This window comes from Diorhabda carinulata, chromosome 2 (assembly GCF_026250575.1).
Source record: "Diorhabda carinulata isolate Delta chromosome 2, icDioCari1.1, whole genome shotgun sequence".
NCBI lineage: Eukaryota > Metazoa > Arthropoda > Insecta > Coleoptera > Chrysomelidae > Diorhabda > Diorhabda carinulata.
Window position 1 is genome coordinate 3,747,640 of NC_079461.1, and position 19,221 is coordinate 3,766,860.

A 19,221-nucleotide genomic window follows, 5' to 3' on the forward strand; every position below is an offset into this window, starting at 1 on the left:
CAAAAAATGAAATTCATCCCTAAAGAAGTCTTGCAGAAATGGTTCCGACCATGTATTCAACATTAGGATAAGTGGAATCAAATTATTTGTTTTTAATAAAATAATTCGCCATATTTTTCATCACCCTTATTATTTATATTAAAATAATTGAAACTGGGGTATTAATTTGCCAAAATCTTTCAATAGAACATATATGCTTGAGAAAAATTGAGCGCAAAACAAAAATAATAAATTTTCCCCTTTTTCTTTTTGTTAATCCGGCGATATCAACATGCCCGATCCACACTCTCTACGAAACTACGAGAGTGTGGACGGCTTCTCTGTAGTTCCGCTCGTATGTCGGTTTTTTCGAGCGCAGGTCTGGCGTGAATGCAGAATAAATCGAGAGTGTGGATGACTAGCACTCCTATGCTCGCCAAGATTCGTGTCAGAGCCTCTAAGAAGCGTCTCACGAGAGGCTTGATCGGGTGTTAGGTCAAATAAAACATCTCTCACACGTACACGCATTTAATCCTTTGGTTCTTATCACAAAATTACATTCTAATCTCTCACGATTATAATATATGGTATTTTCAAAATGGGTATATTGGTGAAGCCTAACCAATTTTTGAGATTCAGGGTAAAAATTTCTTAATCACATAATTTCAATTGAAATAAGATTGAAACACATTCTTCTTTCTCTCGTATTTAGAGTCGTTGTTGACATATTTCACGTCTAATTTTTTCGTTTTTGCCAACTAGTTGTCAACTAATTCCATATTTAAGAAATAAAGCTGAATCTCAAAATTAGTGATATGAAATTTGGTTATACATTACGAAATAGAAAAAAATATGCTATACGATAGAATTTACAATAGTATATATTTACAGACAAATTTTGAATATAATGGCACATTGTTTATATTTAATATAATACTGATTACTAATAATTTAAGTTAAATAAAGTAATTTAACTTAATTTAGCATATACATATAGTTCAAACCGTCTGGGAGGTAGAAAATGATTCAAAATTTAGTCAAAAATCAATTTTATACCAATATTTTTAATGCAAAACGATATGAGAAAAGTTTTTAAACAAAAAATGTAATAAATTTAATAAAATCGTCATTTATTTTCAAAAATTAACATTTTTCATTTTCGAAAATGTTTTATATGACGTTCATTTGATCTATAACAATTACCAATATTTTATGCAATTAATTATAGGTATCTTAAATTTTTGTATGACATAATTTCGCGTTTTCTCCATTATTGAAAATAGTTTTCAAAAACTTTCTACCTCCAAATAAAATCAAATATAAATATTTTAAACGTATATACAAAATAAATTGGGGGAGAATGATTGCCTTTTAAACTTCATTTTTCTTATGATTATTAAATTTCTCATTTTCATTATTCAAGAACCATTTCCAAAAAATCAATTTTCAGTTGATTGTTTCAAAGATATTAGTATTTACATTATTACATATATTTGTTTATGTTATTTTATATTTTCATCGTATTGCTGACTATTCATTCTATTTTCACAATATTCCGATGTTTGTCCTATGTAAACACCACCACAATTAGTACAAGAAACAATATTTTTCGTCGTTTAAACAATTTTAAGTTCAAGTTGGTTTTGTTCACCATATTGTTTGTATAATTGTTAATTACATTGCTTGACATTATTGATTTGTTCAACATCGGTTGTAAATTGTTTTTTATAATAATCATATTGTCAATTATCGGTACAGCAATAATGCAATCATCTACTAAACGGAAAAAATAATAATATCAAGTTATACTACCCAAATCCCAAACTTTTTCCATGAATGAAGAGGAAAAGACGCCGATTTCTCACTATTTAGAAACAAAGAAACTTCCAACAACCATTTAGAAATCCCAATTCAGCTTGATAATGATTTCAAGATTAAGCTAAACCAAGATTCTTGATTCGATGTATAGGAAAACAGTATCCCAGCACGACACAACATAGATCCATCTACTTCTCACTTCTCCGTATATTTTTAGGAATAATAGACGCCGTGGTAATAAGAAGACTCCGTATAAAACACACCAAACTTCCACACGGTTATATCATGTCTTCAATGGATTATCTTTTCTACGAAAAATTATCACGTCGGACACATTCTCATTGCAGACAATAACCCACCACATACCAGCAATTTAACCTGAAACTTTCCCACAGAGATCGAGAAAGCTACCAAATATAATTTATGTTAGATGAAGTAATAGATGAGATACAAATGGACGAAACTCAACACAGTACGCAGACAACAGGATAGGCTGATGACTTATGGCAAGAAAGAGAAAGGCCGGTGAAATGGGTTTGGTAATGATTGTTCAAAAAACAAAGTATATGTTAGTGACTAAGAGAAAGACAAATAAAGAGAGTGAGATCATTCTGGGAAGATATCAATTCCAAAAAGTGAAAGATTTCAAGTATTTGGGTGTGACTTGAAGCGAGGCTAATAATAGAAGCATATGAGGAGGTATGTGAAGTTCCTATGTAGTAAAATACAAACACAACAGAACAGGAATTAGAGCAGTAATTACATATGGAACCAAAACCTCGCGCCAGTCGAGGAACGATGCAAGATCTTAAAGAAGATTCTGGGACCTGTTAAGACCGTTGGAGGATAATAGTGACAGTGATTTAAAGGTTCGAAGATATATGAAGAAGAAAACACTAATACGGAAGATAACAGTGTGGAAGCCAGCCCTAGAAGAGGTCAAGAGGTCGACCAAAAGAACCATAATACAGGACATTGTACAATGGAAGTAAGGAACAGGAGACAAGTCGTGGAAGATAGAGAAGGAAGCAAAGAGGTGTAACAGATTAGAGATTAGCCCAAAAATGGATTTACGGAGCTTAAAACGGCGGCTATAATCCATAATGTGAGACCATTATATATCTAATTCATGTGTGTTGTACGTAATTTTCATATTTTTTGTTTCTGTGCCAATGGCCTGTGCTGTCGGGACACATTAAACGGAAATAATGAAAGAAATTCTTAAAATATTGGCACATATTTCAAATTGGTAATGAAATTAAACGTTGATTACAAGGTTTCACTTGTTTACGCATTCAATAAAACCTATGAAAGTTTATGATGAGTATTCCAATGAGAAAATAATTGTGCTTCGACCCAAAAACTAGTTTTACAAAAAACGCAATTGAATTTCATCTCGCCTGTTTGATCTACAGTAGTCATAGAACAACAAGAAATATAATGTCTTTGTAGATGGTATTTCCTCTTGAATATCTTCCCGCAATTTTTACACTTGTACGGATCTCTATCCATGTATCCGTGAACTTCCAATAAATGTCGCTTTAAATGTTCTTTTCTAGACAACGATTTATTACACACATGACATATTTCAGGTCGATATATTCTTCTCAGTGGTTTTGACGAATAATTCTTTAGGTCTGTTGACAAAAATCTTTGTTAAAAATATTAAACTTTAGATTTTAAGCTAGTAGACGCGCCATCTGGAAAATACGTAAACTGGACTATCTACTTGGACCACATTATAATAGAAAACGATCGTGGTACTAACATAAATCTAACAAACGTTCAAAAACCGCATTTCGAGTCGATATCCAACAATATTCGATTCTAATCAAGAAAATTAAGTCAGAAAAAAGGATTTTTCATTTATTTTCGTACCTTCAAGATGTCTTATTCTAAACAAAATTGAATCTTGGTCAAATGAATAAAAACTAAAAACAAATTTGGTATTATTTTATTCATGATACACTTGAAACATTTCATCTATATATATTTTCATCTTAAGAAGATTTTTGCATCGAAATTCTACTTGAACATTCAAAAAATGTTCAAATTCAGGTATTTCCAAAATCCCAAAAGGAATCTGTGTTCGGGAGAGATATGCCTAAGAGAATACTTCTAAGTATACCACAATTTTGTAGCTCCTCTTCGGCCCCTAAAGTAATTTAGATAAATAAAAATTTTATTTACTTTTCAAAAAAGGAAATACCATCACCGATTAAATTTTCGTTAAGAATTTATACATAGAAATCTATAGGTTCTGTAATTTAGATAAAAAACATAAACAATGTAAATTCTTTAATTTTACCAAAATAAAAAAAAACAGGATTTCAAACCATTGAAATGTTACATTTTTTAGTCATATATCGACCCGCCTCTTTTTGAGATACCATCCTTAAGGTGGTGACTTAAAGTTTTTATTATTGTTTCTTAAAACTTGAAAAAAAGTTTTGATATGAAATAAAGTAAGGGTTGCTAATTTCACCCCCGTATAATGTAACAGGATGAAATTGAAATTATGCCCGTATTCAGCCCTTGGCGAGTACACAAAAATCACAAAATTCCAAGTTTCTAGCATCACTGAAGTTTCAGTTTTAGTCACCACCTTTTAAGGGTGATATCTCGGAAAGGGGTGGGCTGAGGAATTTTTTTTATAGCAAAACCACTTCTTAATTTCGTACCTTCAGCGTCCATTCACATATCCCATCTCAGCTTGACCCTACAGTTCTTTGATCCCTGCGTTCGTTCTTTGCACTCATCCCTCCAAAAATCCTCCTTAGTAATTTTCTCTCCCATATGTTTATTTTGGTTTTTTTCTTTTTTTCATACACACATACAGCACCGTTCGTTATATAACTTGTAAATGCGTAACTTCACATATCTTAAAATATCTTTTGATCTTAATAATCCTCTTTTTGTTTCCTCTCGCCATTCTTTTATCGATTTCCTTCGTTCCATCTCCTTCTCCTGGTCTTTATTTATCAAATCTATACTTCCTGTTTTGCTCTGTCGTCACTTTTAAATTGTTGAAGTTATTCGAATCTCCATTTGTTCATTGATGTATAATCCATATTCTATGGCTTTCTTTTCAATTATTGAAAGCATTTTCTTTGATCCTTTTTGTTCTACTTATAAGTAGATCCTCTGGGTTCTAATACTCACTATTGATATTGGATCTCCTTCTTTTTGTTTCAAGATTTCCTGATAGGTTACCTTCGACAGTTACTTCATTATCGATGTTATTCAATGTCGTTTTAACCGAATGTAGTATTTTCTTAGGTATTCTTTCTGTTGCTAGCGCCTGGATCAAACGTTTTCTATTTACCGAGGAGCTTCAGGTTTAATCCTTGGTCGTAGCTACTATTCTGGATTGCCATCCATACCCTTTGTGAAAACTCCCTGGGAGCCTGCCACTTGTTCAGCCATTAGTAGCCTAATCTATTCCTCAAGTTTCCAGCAACGACATCCAAAAAAGTAATACTCTTATAATGCACGCGTCTTCCACATCCTCTTTCTTATGTACTGGTCAAATAATTGCCTTATATCATTGGTTTATTACTTCATCTACTTCTACTTTCGTGGGTTTTTCCTTTACCGAGACTTGTCCATTCACTGTCTCCTCTTCTTCAAACTCGTCTTCCTCGTTCCCTCATGTTTCATCATTCAACAGTTCATTGAAATATTCTTTATTTTTTTTTTAATTTTGTTCTGCAGATGCTGCTTTCTTCCTTCACTGCGCGTACTTCTGTTTTAGTTCGTCCTCTTAAGATTTGAAAAAGGTTCTCGATTACAGGTTTATGCACATTTTCATCAGTTTTTGGAATTGAGGGACGTGTTATTTGTATATCTGCGCCTTTTCTACCTCTTTTCACTCACTACTTTACTCCTCGGCTCTCGTTGTAAGCTATAGAGCGTATTGAAAAGTGGTACGAATAATCGGCCTCATTATTTTAAACATTTAATGTAACATTTCAATTTTTCCATTTCTTTGAAGCAACTTAGACCTGTATATACATCAGATAGAAATATTTCAAATCATTTTAATGTAAAATCGGACATATAGAAATCCTGAGATACCCGAACGAATGTATTTTTACTTTTCAATTGAAAGATAAATGGAAATATGTACAAGGTGATTCACTGAAAATCAGTACCACCAAAATATGATGGAAGGTGATGATAATTACGTAAAAAAAGTTCGAATTTGGAATCGGGAAAACAATCAATAGTTAGATTCTATTGTTTAGATGCTTTGTGATATTCGAAGAAGCATTCCAAACAGTAAAATTTCTTACAATCTAAACACTTGTGGTGAGTTTGACGTGTCTTCCTAGCAGCTTCGAATCTTCCCAACATCAAAACTAATCTAGCGTAACATTTTACGCAACGTCTACGGTAAGCTTCTCTCACTATCACGTGGTCATCTTCGTAGGTTAGTAATTCTGCAGGAAAATGTACTAATTCAAACTCAAAAATTCAGTATAACATTTATAGAGAACTAATGGATGGTATTACCTAATTTGTTTAAAAAATTGCAACCAGTATTATATTGTTTTGTCGCTTTCGGTTCAAGTTTTGTGCTTGGGTTACATAACCACAAATCGTGTCCATATTTATTTCCACACCTAACACTACTTGATACTAAAAATTGGGGAGTGAGTGGAGGACGAGAGAATAATGCTGAGACAAAAAAAATTTCTCATATGAATACATTCGAACATTATGAATTTTTAATGAACCAACTAAATTTTTCTTTTTTCAAGTTACACGATTATTCGACAGAATGCAGTTCCATTTTCAAATGTTTGATTGTGTTTTAATACATCCTGTAAGTATTTTCGATAATTACTATTTATGATAATTTTGTTCAGAATGTTTCTTTATGGCGAACGGCGATCTAAAAATCTACATACTTCCTAAACCATAAATTTTATCGAGTAAAAACAAAGAGTACCTTTTTGTTGAATAATCCATTAGAAAATTCATTCTTGCTATATTTAGATTGTACAGGTTGTCCCTATAAAAGTTACGGAATAATTTATTACGTCAAAAACACTAAATGGACATACGTAATCACCCATTAAAAATTCATAATGTTCGAATGTATAATTTAGAAAATATACTTGAATTTTCTATAATTAAAGTTCTGATTTCGCAACGCTCGTATCAGAAATTTTACTTAAACGCCACAGAATTATTTTCACGTCATCTACTCACTCCAGAATGTTTGCATCAAACACTCGGAACACCCTGTAGAATACTACTTGAACTATTCCAATTTGACATATGTTGTTTCCAAAATAACAAATAAAGTCTACAATTTCAACAAGCTCAAGTATGTCAAATGACATTTTGAATGTTGTATTTTGAGTCACATGACTTCAATAATTCACCATAATTCTCGATTAAGTAATGTAGTAAATTTCAATATAATACTTATACATACTATATAATGATGTACAAATTTTAAACATAAAAATTAAACCATATTTTCAGTTTATGATGATGTGTACATACTAGTATTCTAAAGCTCGGAATATGTACTAAGAAAAATACACTTCGGTGTTTGATTACCACAGTCCCACAACATCACGTTCATAAACTAATAGGGAAAGACTTCTTTCAACAGTAAATTTTTGTTACATAAAACTATAATATTGAGTTCATTACTTTACACTATTTAACAAAATTTTCCTTCGGTCTCTGAAGACGACAACTTAATAAACGAAACGCTCATCCGGCAGTATAATTGTGATTGTTAGTATAGTGATTAAAACTCAATCATATTCTTTGTTTTCCTATATTAATGAAAATTGAGTTGAAAATTCACTTATCACTAATGGCAAAACGATATTTTAATAAATTTTTCCAATTATCCTGATCAGATAATCAGGATTCTTCTTATTAGATTTTTTCTACCTAGATAGAATCAGATAAATTTGGAATTTTGTATACTTTCTAAGGATGGATAACCATACAATGATTTCGTAAATTCGTATCAATATCCTTTCCAGGATCAACTGTATATTTGATCATTTATACTTGAAAATATAATAATTTTGTCCCATAGTTGTGATCAAGATCATCAGGTTTCACTAATCGTTTAGAAGTGAAACGATTTATTAGATAAATTTATCGTTTGAAAATAGTAAGTTATACATCTACTGTCCAATTCTAAATCATAATTCTGTCGTTTATCAAGTTACGATTTTTGTTGTTGTTGGATTAGTTGATGTAGTAGCACTGAGCAGTGTACTGCACCGAGTCCTATGCCATATTAAATAAATGAAATAGAGAAAAAAATGACACCCGAAAAAATGATTATCACTGTCCTAAAAGCGTGGAAAATATTAATTTACAAGTCACTAAGTTGGAATTTCTCGAACCGTTGGTGATATTAATACTGAATTCACTTTCTGCAAGTAAACTAGGGTTAACCCAGAATTACGTACGGACGGAATAGATGAAACATGATTTGTATTATTAAACCAAATCAATATTCTCGTCATAATATGAACAGATTTGCTGATTTTATTTTACCAATACTACAACGACAGATGCTGCCCAACATATTCACACCTAGAGTAGTGTTTGCAAGACCTACTTGACGGGCAGCCTGCGGAATCGGCTACCAAGGCATGTCTTTCCCGAACACTCCAGCGTACAGAAGAAAATTATTCACACGGTAGGCACCGTTCGAACTAATCGAGTGTAATGGGTTTGCTTTTTACATAAAAAAAAAGAAGAAGGTGGGAGAGTTTTCTGTTGGGCATCGAGAAAAGTCTGCTAGGTTGAAAAGGTTATTGTCCGATTCAGTACAGTAGACCCTCTGTAATCCGGCACTGCGGTAGTGCGGCTTTCCAGCAATCCGGCGTTTTTTGTTTCGCTCCATGAGCCGGGTGTGGAGGGGGATACAGGTTCAGACATGTCGCTCATCTCGAATGTAAACAAAACCCTTTCCACCGGTCAGTAGCCGTGCGATTGATTTGCCGTGAATGTTTAACAATATTAATAATTTACGATAAATCTCCTGGATTCGATTCAAAAAACCTGTACAAATTCGAATTATATCGATATCCATTAATGTACTTCAGTTAGCTTAATGTTCTTTGAAGTAAATCCAGAAGTCCCATGACGCTAAATCTGGTTAGTAAGAAGAATACGGTCATAAAATAAGACTTTTTTAGCAAACAAATGGTACTTGGTGCATGATGTATTAATTGACGTGCATTGTTAAGAATCTTGTCTCACCTATAGACCAAACTTTCATCTCCAGTAATAACTTTGGCATGGAAACTATTATCTAAACACGAATTGAACATAAAATTATTTAGCTTGTCATTTCACAATCTTTTTGCGAGGTCAAAGGACGTTCCGAGCTTATTTCGTCTCCAACGGACTCATTTTTCTTTTAAATCGTTCATCACAGATTGACTAAACATCGTCATCTAATTTAAGACTTTTTTCAATATATCAGACCCATGTTGGGCATAGAAGAGGACGGCAATTGCAAATTCTGCGGGCAAGCCATGGAAATAGTAGAGCATCTACTTTGCGAATGTTCAATCCATTTCGCTAAAAGGTTCAAGTACTTCGATGAAGAAGTACTAACACCTAGAGAAGTGGGACACAAGACCCTCAAAAAATAGCCTTTTTTGGGAAGAGTCTATATATTTTTGAAATACAACAATGAAATGTAGTGTCTTGTACAAAAGTGTAAAGCCAAAACGACTTTCCAAACTTTAAAAACGAGTTCCGACAGCTGTGACTATTATGGTTCTATTCTGAAGCACATAACCTGCTACATACCATCCTTCTCTTGCATTATCAACCCTATAACGTCCATTCAATTCAAAGTGGTTAGTTTCGTGATATAAAAGCACCATTTGGAGCATTTAAGCGCCGTTATTTACCCGCGATTCGATTATTCAGGACGAAAGATAAAAACTGCTCAGTTCTTTTGCGGAGTTTCCAGAAACTCTTCTGCCAAACACTCACCACAGAATCATATCGATTTATCCTAATTTATCTTTAAGCAAAAGTTCCTGGTAAGGGAACTACCGTTGTTTGAAGATGACACTGTCAAAGAGTCCGAACTTGCCTTTCCCAAAATATATTCTTCAAATAACGATGCAGTCCATCCACCTACTCATTTCCGATAGAGTTCTATTCCAACTTTTTTCAGTTTAGTGAATGTCTCTGGATATCCTCTTGTTTTCCTCAGAATACTGCCATACAATTCTCAGAAAACATAAAGTATATCCACTAGCTAAAGCTAAAGATTATTGATATATTATAATCTTCTTTTTGTTATTTTTCTTTTCTAATTGTCTTCGTTGCTAGTCACAGTCCAGCTGTTTTTTTGTCATGGTAAAATAAGCGTAAAAGGACCGAAGTGTTTATTGTGGTAAAAATTAAGAGAGAAAATACACCCCAAGTGACATTTTCAATTACGATGAACCAGAAAGTTTGTGGGAGGGAAGCTCTCCAAAAAACGTATTTTATTATGAGACTTATTGTTTGTATTTCTTCCTGCAAATACGATTGATGCCTAACAAGTGACTGATTAAAAGTCTCAAGGGTCATTACAGGAAGAAAATATTGACATAGCTAGAGGAAACTGAGGGTAAAACTTCTGCTGCAAGCCTGGAAAGAAATAGCGGATTCAACAGTTTAATATGAAAGGGAATCTTCAATCCTACAAGTAAACGACAACCTACTTACAACGGCTTTACGTAAAGACAAGAAAATTGTTGATTCAATCAGGAAAACTGACGATCGAGATGAAGGAAATGAAGAATATACCGTTGAGCCTCAACTTCCACAGTATTAAAGAAGCTTTGGGAGCAAGTACTTTCTATATCACCAAGATGCGTCGATATCACAAGATATGAAGAAAATGAGGTTAAGAAATTAAACGCTATAGAGTCAAAGATTGTTTTTATGTACATAACTATTAACATTAGCTTGAAATAAACTTTTTCTTGTTCTGAAACTGATTTTTCTATATAACGCTTTTTTTTTATAAAATTAACAGCCCCTGCAGTTTCGTTACGTACAGTGTACACTGAAATCCGAATTTCTATTAACATTAAAACGTAAACAACTTTGGATGCTTCGGTAAAACCGCTGGCGCCAGTGATTTCAAAAGAATGCAAATTTTTTTAGCCTAAACATGCACAAATCCAATTCTTTACAAATCGATGCTAATTTTATTATTATGATTGATTTATAAAGAAATTTGTGTTATTAGATATTTGAACATTTTCTTACGTCTTTCTTGTTTGGAGTTTAGAATATTAAGGCTCAAACTTAGAAAATACGTAGGTGGTTGCTTAGGTTCATAATTACGAAGCTTCAAATATTAGTGTAAAGCATATGCACGTTCAGAAATCCCTCAGACGGAAATAATTAGATTATTGAGCTAATATTCTGAAAATGTTTGCTGTTTTTTCACTCTTTCTGTCAGATCAACTTTGAGTGTTTTGGAGTAGATTAGTTTATATTTTCACTAGACTTAATGTCGAGCTGTCTCAATCTTTAGGAAATAATAGATTAAGAGATTTTCAACATATTCTGTCATCAGATTCATGCACAATTTGAAATTGTGCGTTTCCGGTGTTAATAAATCACGTTCGAGAAATTTGAAATTCTGTATTTGTGAAGCACAGATTTTAGTTCATAAACTATAATCAATTATCGTTTAGAGCTGTCTTGCGACATATTGAAAAGTCAAGAAACAATTTAACCAAAATCAACATTTTTTTCAACAGACAAAACATGATTCAAGACGATTTTATAAAAAATTTTTGTTTAAAAACTTTTCCAATTCAACAGACCAAGGTTATACAGTATTTATTCACGAATTTAAGGGTTTAGAGAAAGTTTTTGAATTTTTTACTCAGAATTTTATTATTTTTCTGAAATCATCTGACTTCAGTCAGCTTTTGCCCACCATGTGCTGCTTTTATAGCCAATTCCTGACGGTATTATATTTTTTTAAGTTTTTTAGAACCATTATAGATTTAATAAGAAGAAAATCCTATGGTCGGCTCAACCCAATGGCCAAACCACGATTGTGCAAGTTGATTCTTCTATATGTAGATATTCTGATTGGATTTTTAGAAGATTATCGGAAAATGAAAATACTACTCGAGATAAAGACACAGGAAATAGCTCAGCAGGACCCCACAACTTTGGCATTCAATTTTGATTTGAGAGCAGTTTTGCATAATCCTTAGGGTTTTCTACCTTCCCAAATTAGCAATTTACAATTTAAATGTTCAAGATTGTAAATTGTAAACTTTTCGAGATAGTTCTTTCACCGTAAAATGAAATCAAACTTTTTTTTACTATAAATCATTTGAATATATGCTAACATAAAATGTTAAAAATTGTAAGTTTGCTTTTGGGATGGTAAAGTTGCGAACTCGTCAACTAATATAGACCGTGAAGCAGGTCCTATTCCAATATGTTGTCGAAGCTAAAATTCTACGGATGCGTCGGTACTTTTTATGTGACGGCTATTTGTATTTTTTTTTGGAAATTGTTTACATTATATTGTGATTTTTTCTAGAAATTTCTAAGGCCTTTTTGTTTTTGTTTTTTCAACTTCCAGGAAATAGAATATTCTGCAAATTGATATAGTATATATCGCTAATAACTGGACTGAAAATAATACAGTTGTAGTCGCCCTTAATTACAATGTGAACTGACTATTGTAACCCCCAAAGGTGTTGGGTTCGTCGAGCAATTTTATAGCCCCCAACATTTTCCTTGGGGAAAGGGAGAGAAAAAATCTTAATTCATCTGATTCAAGTAAAATTAAATGGGACGTAGAATTAAATTATTTGAAAACGACACTACTTTTGACGACGGCCAAACATCTGAGAGCCGTAGATATATTGGAACTATTACCGCAAAAAATGAGTCTCAAGTAGCAGGGGAATTAATAAGAAATTTAATTGGGATAGTAAAAAGTGGACCAACAGTGAATTTAAATAAATTAGTGTTCAAGTGTCAGTGATTTAAGTGATAGTGAAAGGATGTGAATACGTAAATTACGTATTCCAGAACTGTTTGAATAAATTGTTACTGAATCCTTTCTATTATTCACATTTCTACAATGAGGAGTTTTAAAAAAATTTTGTCGGAACTAATCAATATCTGTTTCCATTATTTTTTTTTCATTGTGTTGATATATAATAACTTATAAATTGATCTCCGATTATTTTATTAATATTAATTTGTTTTTTGTCACGTTCGAGACCATTCAGACCTTCAGAAAACAGTGTATTGATGTGTTTCACTTAAATATCTCATGCCTTTTGAAAAAAATTAATTTGTTTTTTTTTAAAAAGGTGATCTTCAATTATTCATCAATAACATGCCAAATTAAATAGGTTCCAAATTAGAAACTTTTTCAAAATAAATCAAAACCTAAAAAATAAAATAAAAATTAAAAACAACTCAAATCGTAACCCATAGCTGCCAATCTGATGAAAAAAATAATTTTGGCGTTTTGATTTCTTCATTATTAGATTTGAATTTAAATTTTGAGAGCATGAAAATAAAGAGAAACTACAAAAAATGTTTGTCAATAAGATACTTGGATTAATGAATTGGATTTTGGTATTCTTCGTCAGTAGAAATGAAATAAAAAAAAATCCATTGAAGGTTATATCATCGGGGTAAAAATATTTACAATTTATTTTTAAAACAAATGATTAAAATTGTTTTTTTAATGGTACAAGAGATAATTTTTTGGCAAAACCGAAAGGCTAGAACAAAAATTCTCTCGTACGTGCCATGAAAACAAAAATTTTATACACGAAATATGAACAATATTTTTTGTACAACTATGAATGTGAATTTACATTGACGAGGTTTTTTGTTTCGATAATTTATCGTTTTAAAACAACTGTTGCCTCGTAAAAAAACAAGTTCATATAACATCAAAATGACCAGAAATTGCGCCTCTGTAGCATATAAAGATGATTAGGATAACAAAATAAAGATTTTTAATAAAATATTGAATTGGGTGTAATTGTTTAAACTTTACTATGAATTAAAAATAAATCGTTCAAAAAGTAACATTTCATGTTTATTTTGGCAGTGAAAAAAATTAACATTTACGCATCAATAGATGCAGAAATGTCAAGTTTTTCGACAGTTATACAAAAAGAAAATTTTTCAAAGCTGGAAAAACCTAATTGTAAAACTTGGCAGCTATGTATAACCCACAGAAACTGAAACCTAGATACAAATTGAATACTATCTCACGAACTGATTTCTGAAGAATCTGATAGTTTTAATTGGTTCCTGCACTTACCTTTCAACGCCTCTCATTCAACTGGTCTCAACTCGTCCATGGTTTTACCATACAAAACACATTTAATGGGAAAATCTTTGGTATATTTTTCTTTTTGTTACATTTAACCATATAAAGGGTTCGATCTATAGGAAACTAGTTACTAGGAAAATCTATAGTAGCAATCTCAATGTCCCGCCGGAGGAATTGAACCATATCGTCTGAAGGACAACTGAATTGGAAAATATTTGCGACTATTTAGAAATGGCACACAACAAGACTAGAAAAGTTAATATGGACTTACACGAACACAAAAAGCAAAAAAACTCATTCATCCCTAACTTGAGGAATATTATGTACACTATCTACATTCTGGTAACCGTTGACTAGATTTAGAAGAGACCGCCACCCTTATTTACAACCTCTCTTGGGCGAGAGAAAATTGGGTGGGTTGAAGGCAATGTCGTATTACAGTTTTTTCGGAAGAAGAGGCATACATTTTCGCGAATGGTCTCAGGAAACAGTCCTAGTTCTATACACAGTAATACTGTTGCTGAATTTCGGTAATGTCGTGTGTTTATTTTCGAAATGTCTTTTCAGATTAGACTGTTGATGAAATTTTCTGTCACAGAAAGAACACTGGAATCGTGCAGCTTTTCCGCATTCGTATACCATGTGTCTACGCATGTTTCCACGATGTTTGTAAATTTTCCCGCAGTTGGAGCAGGGATAACCGGTAGCAGATTCTGGATCAATATGGTGTAGGATCCAATTTCCGCCTGTAAATAAATACTGCTGTACTAGCGATTTCAATGTTCTATTCCATTTTTGCTCTTTTGGCGAACACATTCACTTTTTTTGCATCATCACAAAGCAACACAACTGCGATCGACTGGCTAAATAAACAACGTTATTTCAAAACGATAATTTACTCTACAACATCGCAATTGTGATACTGTTGGTTAGGGTTCAAGGATGCCGGTTCTCCACAAAAACATCTCGATTTTTGTTAAATGAAAAAAAAAATTTGATCAAAACTTTGTTTGATAAAGATGTTTCTGAGGATATACAAATGGGAGGGATCGGGTTTTGTTTTCAATAAAATTCGGATGATTTTTAATAACCTCATATATTCAATGATTTCTTTTTATAAAAGTTTTTAATAAATATTTCTTCTTTGGCCACGTGGGGATGAAAGTTGGGGAAGAATGGGTCTGTAACAACGGAAAAACAAACTATTAATATTACAAATTATATTTATCCGTGTACTGGAACACTATTACTCTAGCGCGCGTTTCAATAACCAAATCATCATCTTCAGAGACTGAAGGTATACCACAAATCTCTAAGACGGTAACTTGGTTAGAAAAACGCGCGTCGATGTAATTTAGTGTGTTCAGTATAAATATAACCAATGGTTCCACAAATTCCAACTTACTTATCCACGTGAAAACTAAATAACAATAAAATGGAAAATTTGAGGAAAATATAAATATTAATATTGGAAACTTTTCAATTGTTCAAGTCTCATTAAGTTAATTTACTTAGAAATTATGGTTTTTGTACGTGGATAAGGTTCATATGAAGTTTGGAAAAACCATCAATTGAAATGATTTTAAGCAATTATTTCCTTAAATAAGGTCTTGGCAACTAGCCAGAAATGAAAATTTTGTGATAACCAATAGACCTAATTTGTTAGACCTAATTTGTTTCAAACATTTACATTTCGAAATATACAAGGAGTTTCAAAATTATTTACATCAATTCTACAGCCATAAATATTTTCAAAAAACTGAAAATAAGGTGAATTGACAGTTTGAGAATTTTATACTTTCTGTTAGATGGATTTTAATAATAAAATTCATATTTTGGGAGTGACTGGAAAACTCATTTTGTGTACTTCCTCTTTGCATCCATATGTATACGGAGTAGATTTGAAAGACATTCTTCCTTTTGAAGAAATTTCGAAAATTTGTTAATCAATTGATTTAGCAAATGTTCAAAGCTACCCCCCTTCATATGAATGATGACGTGAAGTAAGCATAAGGATATCTAACAATCACTCCAAAGTATGAATTTTTTATTAAAACCCTTCTTCATCCACCGCTTTAAAGAATGATCTTCCTTAATAATTACAGTTTTAAAAATAAGTATGAGGAGAGGTTTCCTTATTCATGACTGCACAAACAGAAATTAATGTACATGTTTTGAACCATGTCGTATATTATTTCATATTGAAAAAAAAATTTTAATCAATTTCATTTTTTTTAAAATTGATGAATGTCTTCAACTGTCTTAGATCTTTTTATGGGTTTTGTCTTTAGTCTGTTTTGATAGAAAATCAGTTTCAAAAAAACAGGTGACGTTACGAGTTATTCCAATGTTTATCAAAATATATTGATACAGGGCGGAACATGTCGAAACGTCAAATTTCAACTGTTTTTTTAAAACCCAAGTTCCATTATAAATACGTATTTGGAAAAATTTAAGAGTTGACTGAATTCGCTCAAAATTTAAAAAAAAAAATATTCGCAAATTTTTTTTAAAAAGTTCCTGCACAAACAAATGGATATTAAAAACATAAAAAACATTCCGAACGTTCAAAAAAGTAAAAATAAAGTATTTCACTCACTGAACAAACGGAATGTTCAATTTTATAAAAACAAATTCAAAAATCACCACAAAATATTTAAAATTCAGATGAAATTAATTTATTAAACGTATTATCTACTCACATGTAAGAAATGACGCAGCCAAGCCAGCGATGCTGTGTGGACTGGAACCGATTTAATAGACTGGATGAAGAGCTAGGAGTACAACAAAGGATGTGATCGAAAGGACTGATGATCCAAACGTTTCGATGTCTTCTAGCTTCATAATCCACTTGATTAAAGTAAAAAAAGTAACTTCCTGAAGGGAAGTTATCTGACCCACCTCCACCCAGTCCGGTTGCATCCTGAAGGGAAGCACCCGGCCTACTTACTATTGATTTATCTATACAAGTATCATACGTAATTATGATCCTTGTATTTGATTCAAATTATCAAATTGACGTAAATCGTGATTAAATTTTTTTTCGTGGACTCGAAGAATGTCTCTCCGTGAAAATTTTCTCGAGCAAACTGCGCAAGAAAATTGTTTAGCGACACCGCATTCGTAACGGAGATGTCGCTCTAATGTATACGATACTAAATAACCTCTACCACAACGTGAACACTTGTAAGGTAAATGGTCTGTAAAGAAAAATATCCATTCACACAGTAGACCAATTTGAATATAGTCATTTCTTCCATCCGGATTTTTTATTTATCGGTAGTTCTGCCATCTAAACGTATTAATAAAGTATAATACGCTCAGATAACATCGACTACTCTTCGTTAAAATCGAGATGGCTAAAGTGAAACTATGTGTTGGCCCTCTACTCCACATAAAAACGCGCACACACACAACAAAGACCCATTTTCATTACAAGTTTTTACATTGGGGAAGACATTTCTAGTACCGATACCAAAATTATTGTAGTAATTTTTGATAGAAATACAAAAACAAACCGGAATTGAAAATATCTGGTTTGGAATAAATGTAATTTCATTTAAAAACCAAGTATCATTAAATAAAAGGATTCACGATTTTTAAATGAAATCATTCTCTTGTTAAAAATTATTTTTGAGGAAAATTTAGCTTTTAAATAAAATACCCAATCAAGAATCAATATTATATCCATAAACAAATTTTTAAAACAAATCGCAAAACAATGTTTGGATTGAATTAAAATAAAATAATTTTAATTCAATTTTCGTTAGCATTTTGAATAAAAAAAAGTTTATGAGTATTAATATTTCATTTTCACTTTTGGAAATATCAAAACTGTTTAATATCTGAAAGAAAAAGTCTACACAGTAAATGGAAGCTCGTTTTCTTCAAACTTGTCACAATTTATATTTCGAGCTGTGTAAAAATATACACAACAAGAAATATTTCACTGCAAATAAATTATTTACAGCAAACGTTGTTAATAATGTGAATAAAAAAAAGACAAGATCCCAATTCAAAATAAAATTGTGATCATACTGTATACAATCCAATCTGAAATAAAGTTACCTCACTGCACATATCACAATATGCAGCTACAAGATTCTGTAATCAAATTCTTGCGATCAAATGATAGTTGGATCAAAACGCAATTACAATTGCAATAATATTAAATGACAGTTGGATCAGTAAGCAATAAAAATTGCTTTCAAATTCAATAATGGTTGGATGAATGGAAGTTCAAAAATAGTTAGATCAATAAGCAATAAAAATTGCTATAAATCAAATGATTGTTGGATGAATAAGCAATAAAAATTGCTACGAAATTAAATGACAGTTGGTCCAATAAGCAATTAAAATTGCTATGAAATCAATAGTACCTCGTTGCACACAAACTATGTACAACTACAAAAATTTCCCAATTTATTTCTGGCACTGAAATTTCTCTAAGTTACCTCGCTGCACTAAAACGTACAGCTACAATTCATATATTTTTAAATATATTTCTTGTTTCCAAAAAAAGTAATATTGTAAACAAGAAACGGTGTTTCAAGTAGTACCTCACTGTATGTTTAACACAACATACAGCTACACCTCGCTGAACCTCTTAAAAGAGTAAGCTACTTTTTGTTTAATTTGATAATTACCTCACTGTGAGAACAGCTACAATTAAAAAAATTTCAAGTTATATGCAAAAATATACAATAACTTTGAAAAAATGAAAATTTAATGGAAAACAGCATTCAAACACATTATTAAACCAAGCATGAAAGTAATGCTACAATTTAAAAACATGTTTTAATACTGCAATTTATTTTCAGGTTTAAATTGATTTTCGTCAGAGTTGAATGAATCCAAAGAAATTTCGAATTTACTGAAAAGGAACTGCTGAAAAAACAATTACATGCAATTGCAAGTAATTGTAAAATTTGAAAAATAACCATTACATGAAATCATGTAATGTTTATAACAAACTGTATGGCAAAAATACACAACAATTGTTGTAGATTTTTAACAGCAAATGGTCTGAATTTTACTAAATTTAGCATATTCAGTAAAAACGTGTGACATGCGCGGTAAGA

The 19,221-nt window shown here is 31.8% G+C and overlaps 1 protein-coding gene across 17 annotated transcripts in view; it reads right to left on the bottom strand.

The window, feature by feature from the left end:
* The window catches only part of LOC130904067 (longitudinals lacking protein, isoforms A/B/D/L), a 593,400-nt gene that overhangs the window by 565,649 nt on the left and 8,530 nt on the right, over nt 1–19,221 (bottom strand). The window contains exons 5-6 of one of the 17 annotated variants that reach the window (XM_057816617.1): nt 6,093–6,239; nt 3,837–3,952 (exon numbers count right to left, since the gene is read on the bottom strand). The exons of the other annotated variants lie outside the window; for them this stretch is intronic. Coding sequence (XP_057672600.1) covers nt 3,852–3,952; nt 6,093–6,239 — 248 coding nt within the window. The 3' untranslated portion in view covers nt 3,837–3,851. Of the gene's footprint in view, nt 1–3,836; nt 3,953–6,092; nt 6,240–19,221 lie in introns of those variants that run through there. 17 annotated transcript variants of the gene reach the window in all.